Below are 13,814 nucleotides of genomic sequence, written 5' to 3'. Positions count from 1 at the left end.
TTAAAATTTTAGTAAAATAAATAAAAACTTAAATCTCTTTCAGTATATATACCAGTCATATACTACCTTCCTGGATTTCTCTCATTATTCCAATCAATGACAGGGGTTGTCTTGTGTAGTTTTGACTGTCATTGGCCATGTGCTCTATCACTGTGGCGTCTGGAAGTCTGATAACCAGGACTTCTATTCCATCCTACACACATTGATTAAAATGAGCAGAAACTTGTGTTTTTTCTCTATGGCCTGCTCTCCACACATACCACGATGAGCCTTTGGGGCTACAGTTGTTCCCCATTAACCTACCTGAGCTCTAATTCAGCCCACACTTCTCCATCTCAGCCAGAAAGATAGCAGGTGAATCTTTGTTAGATTCGGTGTTAACATTAATGTATCCTACATGTAAAAACGTCACCTTATCTATGAAAAGCAGAAAACAAGAATATAAAGCATTCTTTTTCAGACAGGGTCATGTGGACCCACCGACTCCCTTCTGAGTTAATTTGATTGACCCTGCAAGACACTGAGTCTTTAACATGGACATAGGGCATTCCTGGGGTTAAACAAAAGGTATAGTCATCCACTATGGCGACCTCTGCCAAAAATAAAAATGAGACCAATTCATTGCAAGTGATGATTTAACTTTCTAATGTACTATAATCAGCCTTGCACACTCCTCATCGCCCCGGTGAATGTGCTCATGAGGCTATTCCAGGCACAAATCCTTTTTCTGATTATATAATCCCTTAAACAATGACCCAAGAAATATTCCTGCATGCAAAGAAAATTACATCAGGTAAAGCGCTTTTTGCTTATAAAAGTTTCAAGATGACTCTATCTTTATTTAATGACTGTAGGTTATATAGGAAATAATGTTTATTGTATTTTGAAAAAACTTTACATCCATATATAATGCAACAGTAATCTGACCCTTCTCACAGAGTCCTTTTGCTTGAGAAAGATTTATGAGTGTCACTGGAGAAAATTGGATCTACCTTTCTTCCATTTAGAAATTATTCTGGCTTATGTAACAAACCGTGTCCTCTCTTCCTCCCCACTTCCTTTGCTGTCCTCAGGAACATTTTCAGAAGAGCAGGTCTATGCCTCTCTGTTTCTAGGGCTCCTGCTGCTTCTGCTTTTTCACCACCTGAAGTCTTAATTCTCTGTTTGTTATACCACAATTGGCTACTGTGGAGATAATTTTGCCATAATCATGCTAGAATTATTACTTGAGGACAGAGATCAGAGGGAAGTGAACGAAATCTAACAATGGGTCCTAAATCACAAAGAAGAACCAGAAACAGGATAATTTTCAACTAAATTATCTATTCTAGCTTTGCTACATTTAAATTAAAATTCACAGGCTTGTTCTACCTCCTGTCGGGCTTTAAAAACTCATTTCCTGGGTTCTTATTGCAGTCATTAACTTCTTCACAGTGAGAATTCTGACAAGGAGGCAAACTCAGTCACTTCAAAAATGTCATCACTAGCCCTAACCATTTGTCTCGGTGGATAGAGCGTACACCCACGCACTGAAGGGTCCTGGATTCGATTCCAGTTAAGTGCATGTACCTCAGTTGCAGGCTCCATCCCTGGCCCTGGTTGGGGTGTGTGCAGGGGGCAGCCAATCTATGTGTCTCTCTTATGTCAATGTTTCTCTCTGTGTCTCTCCCTCTCCCTTCTGCTCTCTCTAAAAATCAATGGAAAAATGTCCTCAGATGAGGATTTTAAACACACAAACACACACACACACACACACACACACACACACACACACACACACTCAAACACAGAAATGTCATCACTAAAAATTGGTTGAGTCGAGCTGGATGAAACGTGCTGGCAGATCAGCAGCAACTTAGGACTTCAGCCCAATTCAGAAATAAATTTCACACCTAAATGGTAAATCTCATCTCCACACTTTCCAAGGTAGGCGATTTATTGATGGTTCAGTCAACATCACAACACATTCATTCACATAAGTCTAAGCATTACTGTGAGTCCCTGTTGAACATCAAGTTCAAAGCAGCCCACACTCATATTAGACAGAAGAAATGAATCCCAGAATGTCTCTGTTGGGTGTTGACAAACACAGATGGGCTGGTACAGAGCCAGGGGCAGCCTAAGGAGTTGTGAAACCTTAATGGTGCCTCCTTCATGGGTTTCCATGGTATGAGGTTGCTTGGTTTACTTCCACTTTTCCACACTGGCTTCTATTCCTCAGAAACACTAAAACAATTCTTCAGGCCAATCTGATGTTAAAACTTAAAAGAAACATATGATGTGAGATGTTGGGGACATATCTTAGCCTAGTCACATACCAATTTTAAGAAAACTAAATTACTATTGAAATGAATGTGGTGAACACAGCCTAATGTGACCTCCAAGTCACACTCTTGTGTAACCCCTTCCATTCAAGTGGGGTGGGCCCTGTATGCCCCTCCTGGGATTAAGCTACAATATATCTATTAGACTCCATTTTACCAGGGAGAAGCTGTCCTGCTGGCCTTGAAGAAGCAAGTATGGTGTGAACCGCCCATGGAGAGGAACATGTGGCCGGGATCTGCAGGTGGCCAGGATCTGCAGGTGGCCGGGATCTGCAGGTGGCTGGGATCTGCAGGTGGCTGGGATCTGCAGGTGGCCAGGATCTGTAGGACCTGAGAGCCTCAGATCTACTACCACAAGGAACTGAATTCTTCCAACAACCACAAAAGATCAGAAGAAAACCCTGAACTCCAGAAAGGAATGCGGCCCAGCCAACACCACGATTGTAGCCTTGTAAGACCGTGAGCAGAAGAGTCAGATAAATTGTGCCCAGACACCCAACCCAAAGTAAGTTGGAGATAACAAGTCTGTGTTTTGAACTTCTAAATTTATGGTACTTTTTAAATGCAGTAATAGAAAACTATTATAGTGACCAATGGTGTATTCATATTAAAAAACAGCTGCGTGGCCACCAGAAATCAAGGACTGGTGCCACCTACAGACCAGAAAATCTACAGGAATGTATTCTCCCGATATAGACCAAGTGGTTCAGATCAAAGGAAGACAGTGAGAGCTGCCTGCCTCCTGAGAGCAATGTTTCTAGAAGGTAGGAAGAGGAATCAGTAGACTAACTATTCTATATCATCGAGGATTCATTTGGTTGCAAGCAAAGAAAGCATGACTCAAAGTGGCTTAATAATAAAAAAAATTTAATGCTGAGAAAACATAAATGTAGAGAAAAGTCTTTCTGGAGTTTGACAAGGACTGATTCAGCTACTCAATGATGTCACTACAGCTCAGCTTTGTTTTGTTTGTAACTCCACTCTCCATGCCATGGTTCCTCCACCCCTGTGGTCTCAGGATGCCTGCCAGCAGTTCCCAGTGCTGCATGCCCCCTCTCTCACGTCCATCAGGAAAGAGAGCTTTGTCCCAGTATTCTCAGCAAAATTCCTGAGAGTCACGTCGACTGGACTGGCTCAGCTCACATGTGCATCTAGGAGCCTGGGCATTGGAATTCATATTTGGCTTAGCCAAGGTCATGTGTTCCATCCAACAAGCTGGGCATGATGGAAACACATAAAACCTAAATGAAAATCACAACTCTTTGGAAGTGGGGTGAGTCATGGATCCAGGGAGGCAAATGTCTACTAAAACCCCAATTCAAAGAGGCAAAGTTAGCTCTGTCCTGTGACTTAGAAGGGATGAGGACATTGGGAACTCATTGGGAATCCCAGCCCATAGGACCTTCTCTTTTAAGCCAAAAAATAGCACTAGGGGTCAGCAGTAGCTGCATGGGAACGCCTCAGACCTTGTTCCTGATAAGAGTCTTGGCGAGCAGAGGATTGGGCCTGATGGGAGCTGTTCCATTTTGCATGTGTTCAATGGCACGGAGATCAAGGGCTCCTTGTGACTGCAGCTGTGGCTCCACATCCTTCTCCATGCCCCTTAGTCTTCCAAATCACTGAGCAGGCAATCTGATGATTTAATTGGATTGTTCTCATTTCTTCTTTCAAAACACGTCCTATTTGAGATATTTTGTTATAAACCCACTCACTGTCAGAACTCAGTCCAACACTTTCCTGGCTATAAATCAACACCAAGCACGTAAGTATATCCCTCTGTAGGAATAGCAAATAGAATAACTACAGAGCCCAGTAAAATCCTATATAATAAAAGAGAAGCATGCAAATTAACCATCCCTCCACTACAGTCAAGCCATGGCCACCAGCCAATAAGGAGCGAGTATGCAAATTAACCCAACTAAGATGGTGGTGGCCACGGAGCTGGAGCGAGCAGGAGGCTTGGGTTTCCCCCAGCGATGGAGGAAGCCAAGCTTCCTACCTGCCCTGGCCGGCTTTGGGCTCCGCTCAAGGCTACAAAGTTTCAATTATAGAAGATAAATAAATCCCAGATACCTGCTTCCAGCCAGCCATGGCCTCCGCTCAAGGAGGGGCTGGGAGCCTGGGGGAGAGGCAACCCAGGCTTCCAGCCAGACCTGGGCTCCTCTCAAGGCTACAAAGTTTCAATTATAGAAGATAAATAAATCCCAGAAAAAAAACAAGAAAAAAAGGAGAGGCTGGGAGCTTGGGTCACGGGAGGGTGTGGCCAGCCTGAAAACGGCCATCAGCCCCTCACCCAGGCTGGCCAGGCACCCCAGCGGGACTCCCCCACGCTGAAGGGACTGTGGGCAGCTTGAAAATGGCCCTCAGCCCCTCACCCAGGATGGCTACACCGCCATGGGGTGAGGGTCCCCACTGGGGGGCTTGGCCAGCCTGCAAACAGCCATCAGCCCCTCATCCAGGCTGGCCAGGCACCCCAGCGGGACCCCCACCCTGATCCGGGACACCCTTCAGGGCAAACCAGCTGGCCCCCACCCATGCACCAGGCCTCTATCCTATATAATAAAAGGGTAATATGCAAATTGACCCTAACAGCAGAACGACTGGGAATGACTGGTCACTATGACACACACTGACCACCAGGGGACAGACGCTCAATGTAGGAGCTGCCCCCTGGTGGTCAGTGCGCTCCCACAGGGGGAGCTCTGCTCAGCCACAAGCCAGGCTGATGGCTGCCAGCACAGCGGTGGTGGCGGGAGCCTCTCCTGCCTCCTCAGCAGTGCTAAGGATGTTCGACTATAACTTAGGCCTGCTCCCCCTGGCAAGTGGACATCCCTCGAGGGCTCCAGGGCTGCCAGAGGGATGTCTGACTGCCAGCTTAGGCCCGATCCCCCAGGGAGCAGGCCTAAGCCAGCAGGTGGACATCCCCCAAGGGGTCCCAGACTGCGAGAAGGCACAGGCCAGGCTGAGGGACCCCCCTGAGTGCACAAATTTTTGTGCACCAGGCCTCTAGTAGTATTATGAATGTCCAGATCTCCAGCTGCAAACTGCAAATACAGGTTGTAAGAATAAAGTACAAAATTTAAGATGTCTCAGTAGAACTATCTTTTTTTGAAATAGTTATTTCAAGAAGTCAAAAATTTTTAAATTATCTTATCCATGAATTTTTTACTTTAAGTTTTAGACCACAAGTGTACAGTGGAGTTTATCATATATTTCAGTTCATAACACACTAAATAAGTTATATTTCAACATGATTCAAGAACCTAGAAGAATAAAACTCTACAAGCACAGTGATCAATAGCATCCATTAGCCTGCATCAGGACACTTGAGGGAGTGGCAAAGAGTGTGGTGAACTGGACACGGCTTGACCCGTCTAAAGCAGGGAGCCTGTCCTCAGATCTAGTCATTCCATATAGATATGGAAGTGTGGGAATGGGAACGTAGTGTTGCCAGTTTGGTTAACTTTTTTTTTTTAAAGCTTACAATCTAAATCTCCCTGTAAAATCTCCTAATTTTTAACGTTAGATTACTTTTTCTTAAGCTGGAAGGCCAATCGGAACTCCACAGTTTGCAGCCAGAGATCTGGACATTCATGATGCAGGCTTTCGATTTTGCATGGGGCAGCTCTCAGATGGCTTTCTCCCCAACCAAAGCTTCCCCAGCTCGAGTAACCTAGGCAGGAAGCGGGAAGCATGAGGGAGCTGCCCCTCTGCAGGACCGAAGAGGAACTCTGTGTCACACTGAGAGAGAAGGGACTGCCGTGACTTTCAAGGAATTTGCCCCAGGATCTTTTATTTTTTTTTCTTTTTGCAATTCTACTAAGTTTACATTTTACTCATATAGTCAGTACATGCAATAATTCCCATAATCTTCAAAATAAAGGATGAGATGCATATACAACTTTTACTAAAACAAAATTTCTCCCCCTGTACCCTTACATAAATGTCCAAAGGGGAATGTTTTCTTTTAATATATATTTTTATTGTTGATAGTATTACAGATATCCCCTACTCCCCTCCGCCTTTAGCCCCCTCCTCCAGCCCCTATCCACATCCTCCTGCCCCACCCAGGTCTTCACCATCCTATTGCCTGTGTCCATGGGCTATGCATATAAGTATATAAGTTCTTTGGTTTATCTCTTCTCGCCCCAGGATCTTGAAGGAGAAGCTGCTTTTCTCCAGGGTGTCCCTTCCCCGTACAAAATGCCTTTCTGTCCCCTTTCTCCTTACATGTTGCACTATTTTTTCCCCTGACAGTCCTTTGTGACCCCTTTGTAGACTCTTGATTTTCTTATTTAAGTTACAACCAGAGGTTGGACATTTTTGGATGGAGATCAAATATCTCGTTATCATTATCCCCTGGGAGAGACAGTTTTACAATCCTGAGTGCGTGAGGGGACTAGGAGATAAAGCACGACCTTCGTTCCACAAGCCAAAAGCTAAAATACTTTATTTTTATTTCCTTCTAAAGTGAAACATTTCATTTCTAGACAGCCTTGGCAAGAGCTTAGACTATTTTTATGCTGGCTCCATGCTGGCAAGTAGAGAAATGCCCTTGATACTGTGTTTGTCTTGGTGGCAGTGATGCTGGCCACTATGGTGAAGGAAGTAGGTAAAGTCATTATTCAATATTGTAAACTAGAGGCCCGGTGCACAAAAATTTGTGCACTGGAGGGGGGTCCCTCAGCCCAGCTTGCCCCCTATCACATACTGGGAGCCCTCAGGGATGTCCTACTCCCTGCTCCCTGCTCCCCTTGGGGAGCGGGCCTAAGCCAGTCTGGCCTCCCTTTGTGGGAGGCAACCCAGCTGATCAGGGGAAAGCACCAGCCCCATCACCCCGCAGTTGCAGCCACTGCCAGCCACTGCAGCCGCCAAGGTGTTTTCATCAACACAGACTCCAGTCCCTTCACCATGAAAAAAATGACAACTTTCTTTAGGCATTTTCAAGATGTGTCTTTCATAGGATATGACATTTCTTTTTTTCTTTCTTTTTTTATCCTCACCTGAGGATATGTTTCCATTGATTTTTAGAGAATGTGGAAGAGAAAGGGAAAGACAGAGAGAAACATCAAAGTGAGAGGAACACTTTGATTGGTTGCCTCCTGCATGAGCCCTGACCTGGGCTCAGGCCAGGGAGGAGCCTGCAACCTAGGTACATACCCTTAGTCAGAACTGAACCCAGACCCTGCGGTGGGCAGGCCGAGGCATTATCCACTGAGCCAAACTGGCTAAGGCAGGATATGACATTTCTTAGCCTTCCAGCAGTGGACCTTCCTTTTTATCTCCAGGAGTGTGGTGAAAAATCCTAGATCACCTATTTGGACTCTTATTACCTAAGTTACTAAGAATATTACCAGTGGCATACAGGGAGCTAAGCCAATGAGCAGTCAGAAAAGGTGTTTCCTCTGTAGTTCACACCAATTGCCGGCTTGGCACCCCCCGAACCCTCCGATTGCTGGCTCCGCCCCCCCACCCAGGCCTGACGCCTCGGCCAGAGGTGTTGACCTCCATCACCCTCCAATCGCTGGATTGGCCCCTTGCCCAGGCCTGACGCCTCCGCCAGAGGTGTCAGGCCTGGGCAGGGGACCCCCATTTCCCCCCAATCACCAGCTTCTGGGGCTTCTGGGGCCGGTCTGTGGCCGAGGCCTTGAGGCTGGGCAGGGCACCCCCAGCTCCCTCACCGCCGCCGCAAGCAGCCGCCAGCAGGGATCGCTGGCCGGCTCTGTACCTGTGCAGGCCCAATGCTGGGCCTAATGCCTCAGTCCGTGGCTTGGCGCCTACATATGCAAATTAACCGCCATCTTTGTTGGCAGTTAACCGCCATCTTTGTTGGCAGTTAATTTGCATATAGCCCTGATTAGCCAATGGGAAGCGTAGCGGAGGTACGGTTAATTACCCTTTTTGTCTTTTATTAGATAGGATAAATAATATTCTAATAAAGCTAATATGAGAAAAGTAAATACTAATACAAAAGTTATCACAAGACCAAGATCTATGAATTAAACCTTTTTTTCCACCTAAAGCTGCAGTTCACAAATGTTTAACAAGTGTAAACATCACTGGAGAGCTTGTTAAAACACCAACTTCTGGCCCTACCCCAAGAGTTTCAGATTTGGGAGGTGGGAGGGGCCAGAATTGGCCTTCAAATAAGTTCCCAAGTCATGCTGATGCTGATCCAGGACCCCACTTTGAGAACCACTGACCCAAAGAAATCTTCACAACAAGCATGTAATGATTCTAAGCAATGAAAACTTCTGTGAATTAGGTTTAATTAGAATTCATTTGAATTTGTTTTTTTTTATGAAGAGTCTGTAGAAATATTCTTTTAACACTGCGTGCATTCTTGGGAATGAAAGCAATGTCTCCATCTAGACACCAAATAAAGGTTCTTCAGGGTCCTGCTCTCATGAGACTGCCGGGAAATACAATGTATTTCATTTTAACTTTATGAAAATGAATGCACAAATTTGTCCCCAAGAACAATGATTAGTCCTCTATCATTCAATGCTGATCAAACAATCCACTAATTAAATAGATCCACACAAAATGTTTTAAGATGTGAGCTAAGTAAGGTCAAAAGGAATGATTCTCACAACCTTTAAGAAAACAAAGAGAGCCCAGCCAGAGTGGCTCAGTTGGTTGAGCAAAAGTCCACTGAGGTCACCAGTTCGATTTCGGGTCAGGAGACGAGGCTGGGTTGCAGGCTCGCTCTCCAGTAGGGGGCATGCAGGAGGCAGCCGATGTTTCTCTCACCGCTGTTTCTATTTCTCTCTCCTCCATTCCTCTCTCTGAAATCAATAAAACATTTTTTTTTTTTAAAAAGAAAATAAACAGAATAGGAACCTGGAAATGCCTTATTGAACTATCAACGCCCATCAGTGAGCACCTGAAGGGGAAGCAAAGAAGCCGCATTTGCATCATTTTTGTGCTGGATCAGTTATTGTTCGGCAGAAACAAATCACCCGACTCTTTCCGAGGTGATTTTAGATTCTGAACTTGCTTCCCTGTAGGCTTTTTCATAAACAAATAACTAGAAAGGTCTCTAAGGAGGGGAGAGACCAGTTCCTCATTTCAACGTGTATCAAGTTTGTTGCCCACACTCTGCTGAGAAGGGTCCATTGTTACAGGTGTGGAACCTGCTCTTCCCAGCCCTCGCCTGGCAGCTGGCTTTGTGGTTCTGCCGACTCCCTTGTCAGGACTCACCTGGACAATGTCAGCTTCAGAGACAGACTACCCACAGGTATTGGAGGCAACCTTCACTCTGTCTGGGTTTCTCTCTTGCACTTTCATTTGTTCAGAGCCGGTTGCTACCAGCTTCTCTTGGTCCTGTCTTGCTGGCTTCTCTAAAAGAACAGGTGAGTCATTAATCTGCATGCTTTAATTTCCCTTACACTGAGATTGCCTCCCAACAGTGTGGGTGGCGTTTTCTGGGTTCTTAAGGCTTGGCAGGTAAAAGGTTGGTGAATTTTCTTTATAATATTATTTATTGATTTAGTCCTTTAGAGGATAGAAAGGAGAAGCATGAACCCGAATTCTTCTGGTAACTTTTGACTCCTTATCATATTCATGGAGGTCATCATTTAGGGAGAGCCTCCCAGGACCCTCAGCCATGATCTCTGAACCTCTGCCTCAAGCCTGTGAGGGAGGTACTTTGATGCCTCTTCATAAAAGGGGCCCAGAGGCTAACAAAGGGGGTGTGGCTTGTCCTGGGTCCCAGGCTAGCTGGTAGTGAGGTGAGGTGGGAGAGCCAGCAGATGGTCCGGAGCCTGAGGGCTCTTCTCTCTGCAAAGTGCCTCCCAAAGCCCTGTTATTTAAAGATTCTCTGGTTTTTCAGTGAGTTGTGTCAGCAGTTACTAGTGCCTTGGTTCCAATATTTGAGACACTGGCCACTAAACAATACTTGATGACCCTTAAATTCTAAAGGACAAAATAACCTCCTACTGCCCATCATACCCTTATGTCGGGACACTGGGAAGGAAATCTGAAGCAGTTCCCTAACCCCTCAAAGGCCAGAGGGGAACCCCAGGGACTAAGAATTCTGATGGAGCTATTCTGCAAGTGCCTTTGTGAATGCAGTGAATTCCTGTTAGGGTGTGGCTGCCTAGGATGTGGACAGTGCTATAAAGAGGAACATTTAAAAATCCCCTGGGTGTGTACATGTGTGAAAGTACCTGTAACTCCAGTCTTCAGCTCAGCCATCTGTTTGTTGGGAGGATGAGAAACTGGCCTCTCCAGTTAGGGCCTGGAAAGAGACCTAATGCATCTGTTTTCATCGGTGGTCAAGATGGGCTTTTTCATTCTTCTCCAGCGAAGCTGGGATCAGCCTTTAAAGCAGCAGCCAAGATTATCAATCTGAAAACAAAACCAGTTCATGAACATGTGAGTTTCCTAACTAGTATTCCCCTCTCCCAGGTGTCCCAGATAAGGGACCTCATGCATTTTTATTCTACATGGAAAGTTCTGTACACTTGAGTCCTCTGTTTAAAATATTAAAGCACAACCAACATTAAGAATTGCAGATTTCTTTTGCAGATAAGAGCTGAATTGACTTTAGTTGGTATCTAGGTAGTTCCTCAAACAATTCTCAACCTAAAGTTCATTTGGCCTTAACCCAGATGAGAACCAGGGAGTAAGTATAAGAAAGCACAAAGTCTGCAGGGTCAATGTCATGACAATGCATAACACTGGGTTCCTCCTCTTTGCTGATAAGAGTAAATCTAAGTGGCCGAAACCGGTTTGGCTCAGTGGATAGAGCGTCGGCCTGCGGACTGAAAGGTCCCAGGTTCGATTCCGGTCAAGGGCATGTACCTGGGTTGCGGGCACATCCCCAGTAGGAGATGTGCAGGAGGCAGCTGATCGATGTTTCTCTCTCATCGATGTTTCTCTCTCATCGATGTTTCTAACTCTCTATCTCTCTCCCTTCCTCTCTGTAAAAAATCAATAAAACATATTAAAAAAAAAGAGTAAATCTAAGTAAGAGCCTATTAATTCTCTCAACACAGCTTTTTTTTTTTTTAACTTCTATGCTTAGAACCGATTAGAAGAAACAAATTAAAGGGGAGAGCAGCTGCCATAGTCAAGCACACAAAATATAATGAGAAGCAATGAATAAAAATTAGGGAGTATATCAGTATGAGGTCATTTTGTTTGGAGTAAGTACTCACATGCTATAAAAACCTGTGACAAGTATTGCATTCCTCATAGAACTACATTAAATGTGGATTATAATCATTGTATTTCAGATAGCACTGTGAGGGATAAGGTTGAGGAGGTAAATAATACACCATAGAAAAAGTTCTAAAAAAATGTTGTTGGTGCAATTAAAATTTTTTAGCACTAAAAACAGGAAATTATTAGTTCTCCTTAAAATTTGGCTATCCAAATGTGTTCATTCTTAAAGGGTTCTAGCTTGCCGAGTTTCACTGTGAATTATAGACTTGCTAAAATTTTATTATTTAAGAGCTCACAATATGTGGTCAATACTGATGTTATCTGGCTTCCAAGCTATCTGGCTTCCAAGAAGTCTCTTAGCTCACTAAACTTTTTTAAGGTTTTTTTTGTTTGAACCTGGAAGGGATATCAAGTAAATAGCAAACCAATTTTTACATGCAGGCTATTCAGATGAGAAGAATGGACTCACGCACGTTAATTATCTCCCAACCGTAAAGGCTGATCATGTAAACTGGGCTATCCCTGTGTCCTATGATGAATTAGAATTTTCATGTGAAATGTCAGACACCTTTTTTCTCACCCGAGTGTCCTTCATTCGTGATAGATTCCACACTCTGCTCTTCCTCACTAAAGATGCAGCAACCTGCCTGTGATTATCTTCTGGAAAAGGACAAAAACATCCTAGAGGGAGAGTGGCACTTGGATGCGGAAACTGAACAACCCCCATGTGGTCCAGAGAAGAGCAGCTCTGATAGTGTCCCCCTGGCAGCTTCCAGCCACACGGCCTCTTTGCTGCATGGGGAAGACAGAGCAGTCGCACCCAGAGCAGCCCCAAAGCCTGGAGGCCTGTCCTCTGCACCCCCAGGGAGGCCTGTCGAGGAAGCCCTGTGAGAACCAGGGGAGCCTTCTCCACTTCGACCGGCAGGCCCCAGGCCGGATTTCCACCTCGCCCACCTTGAGGAGATTAAGGGGCAATGGCTGTGGGACCAGGCACTCCCTGCCTCAGCAGGAGACCTTGGAAGAGCCCACCTGGGGCGGCCGGAAGGAGCCTGCAGGCTCCCCGTGTTACCTTTCCCAGAGTCTACCTGCAAGCCCCCAAAATTCTTCCCACTCTTTATCAACCTTGAGACTTGGCTCAAGATTGCCTCCAGACCCCAAAAGGATCCTCACCACAGCTGACTCGTCTGAGCCCCAAACAAGGCCCACAGATGAGGCTGCCTTTCCAGTGCTTCGGCCTGTCCACGAGGGGTCCCTTCCCCCCTCCTCTCTTCCAGGGAGAGGAAGCCGCTCGCCCCGCCCTGCTGCACGGCCCCCAGGGCCTCAGGTAACAGCTCTAAGCCCCCTGCCTCTCAGCCCCTGGGCCGCAGAGCAACATAGGCCTCCGTGTTTCCACATTTCCCCAAAGGCCAGGGGCCCTGGGATGGGAGACAGCACAGGAGTCACCGCTGAGGGGACACACACTCTTTTGGACAAGCTGCCTCTCAAGTAAAAGGGGTGCAGCAGTTTGGGGAAGAAGGAGATGGAAGTCTAGCTCACTTTCATTTTCTATATCCTGAGGGCACTTTAAGAAAGCGCCCTCCGAGGTCAGGCTAGGAGAGATGTCTGTCCGGCATCGGCTGGTAAAGGTGGCCTTCTTGCAGGTACACATAATTCAAAGACGACATTGTATGACCAGTTTCAAAGGAAAGAAAGAACAGATTATTAAAATTTCTAATCTTCTCTCCCTCCCCCTCCAAAAAAAAAAAAGAGAGAGAGAGAGAGAAGTCTAAAACATGTTAGCTAGAAAAGTTAACTGTCTCTCCTTTCAAGGTGTCTGCTTTGGAATTTTGGGTGGATTTAAGCAAAACTAAAATGTTTATTTCTAACTTCTATTTCAGGGAGAAGAATTGCATCAGTCCAGGTGTGTACGTATTTATTTTTTCTGGCGCTGTGAAACCTGTTGACTGTTCACTTTGCATCTACTTTTCTGTTCTGACAAAGCAAAGCCGATGGCTTATTAATCAGGGCACTTTGTTTCATACGGTAGCTCCCATGTCACTCTTCACACTTACAAATAAAGAATCTTAATTTTAAGAGTCTCCTTTAGAGCACAGCATTTTGCTGTGGCTTTTGGGGGCAGGGTATGACAGCCACATGTGGTCATGGTTTTCATTTTGAATTGTCAATGAATTGGCCCTGTGGCTTAATTAGCATACACTTAATAATAGGTTTGTCAGGTAGAGAAAGTGGGAAGGACATGAAACATTCAACAGCTTTTCAAAGAGAAATTCAGAGGACAAAGATAAAAGAACAAGATGCGCTGTTTAAATCTAGGACAGA

The 13,814-nt window shown here is 45.4% G+C and overlaps 1 protein-coding gene across 1 annotated transcript; it reads left to right on the top strand.

Moving 5' to 3' along the window:
* The first annotated feature begins 12,198 nt into the window (after nt 1-12,198).
* LOC102245050 (chromosome unknown open reading frame, human C12orf74) lies at nt 12,199-12,984 on the top strand. The gene has a single exon (XM_014548336.1). It carries the CDS (start codon nt 12,199-12,201, stop codon nt 12,982-12,984), a length of 786 nt encoding a protein of 261 aa, XP_014403822.1.
* Nucleotides 12,985-13,814: the final 830 nt, after the last annotated feature.

This window comes from Myotis brandtii, unplaced genomic scaffold (genome assembly GCF_000412655.1).
Source record: "Myotis brandtii unplaced genomic scaffold, ASM41265v1 scaffold504, whole genome shotgun sequence".
NCBI lineage: Eukaryota > Metazoa > Chordata > Mammalia > Chiroptera > Vespertilionidae > Myotis > Myotis brandtii.
The sequence above is the reverse complement of the archived record's forward strand: the minus strand, read 5'-3'. Positions and strand labels throughout refer to the sequence as shown.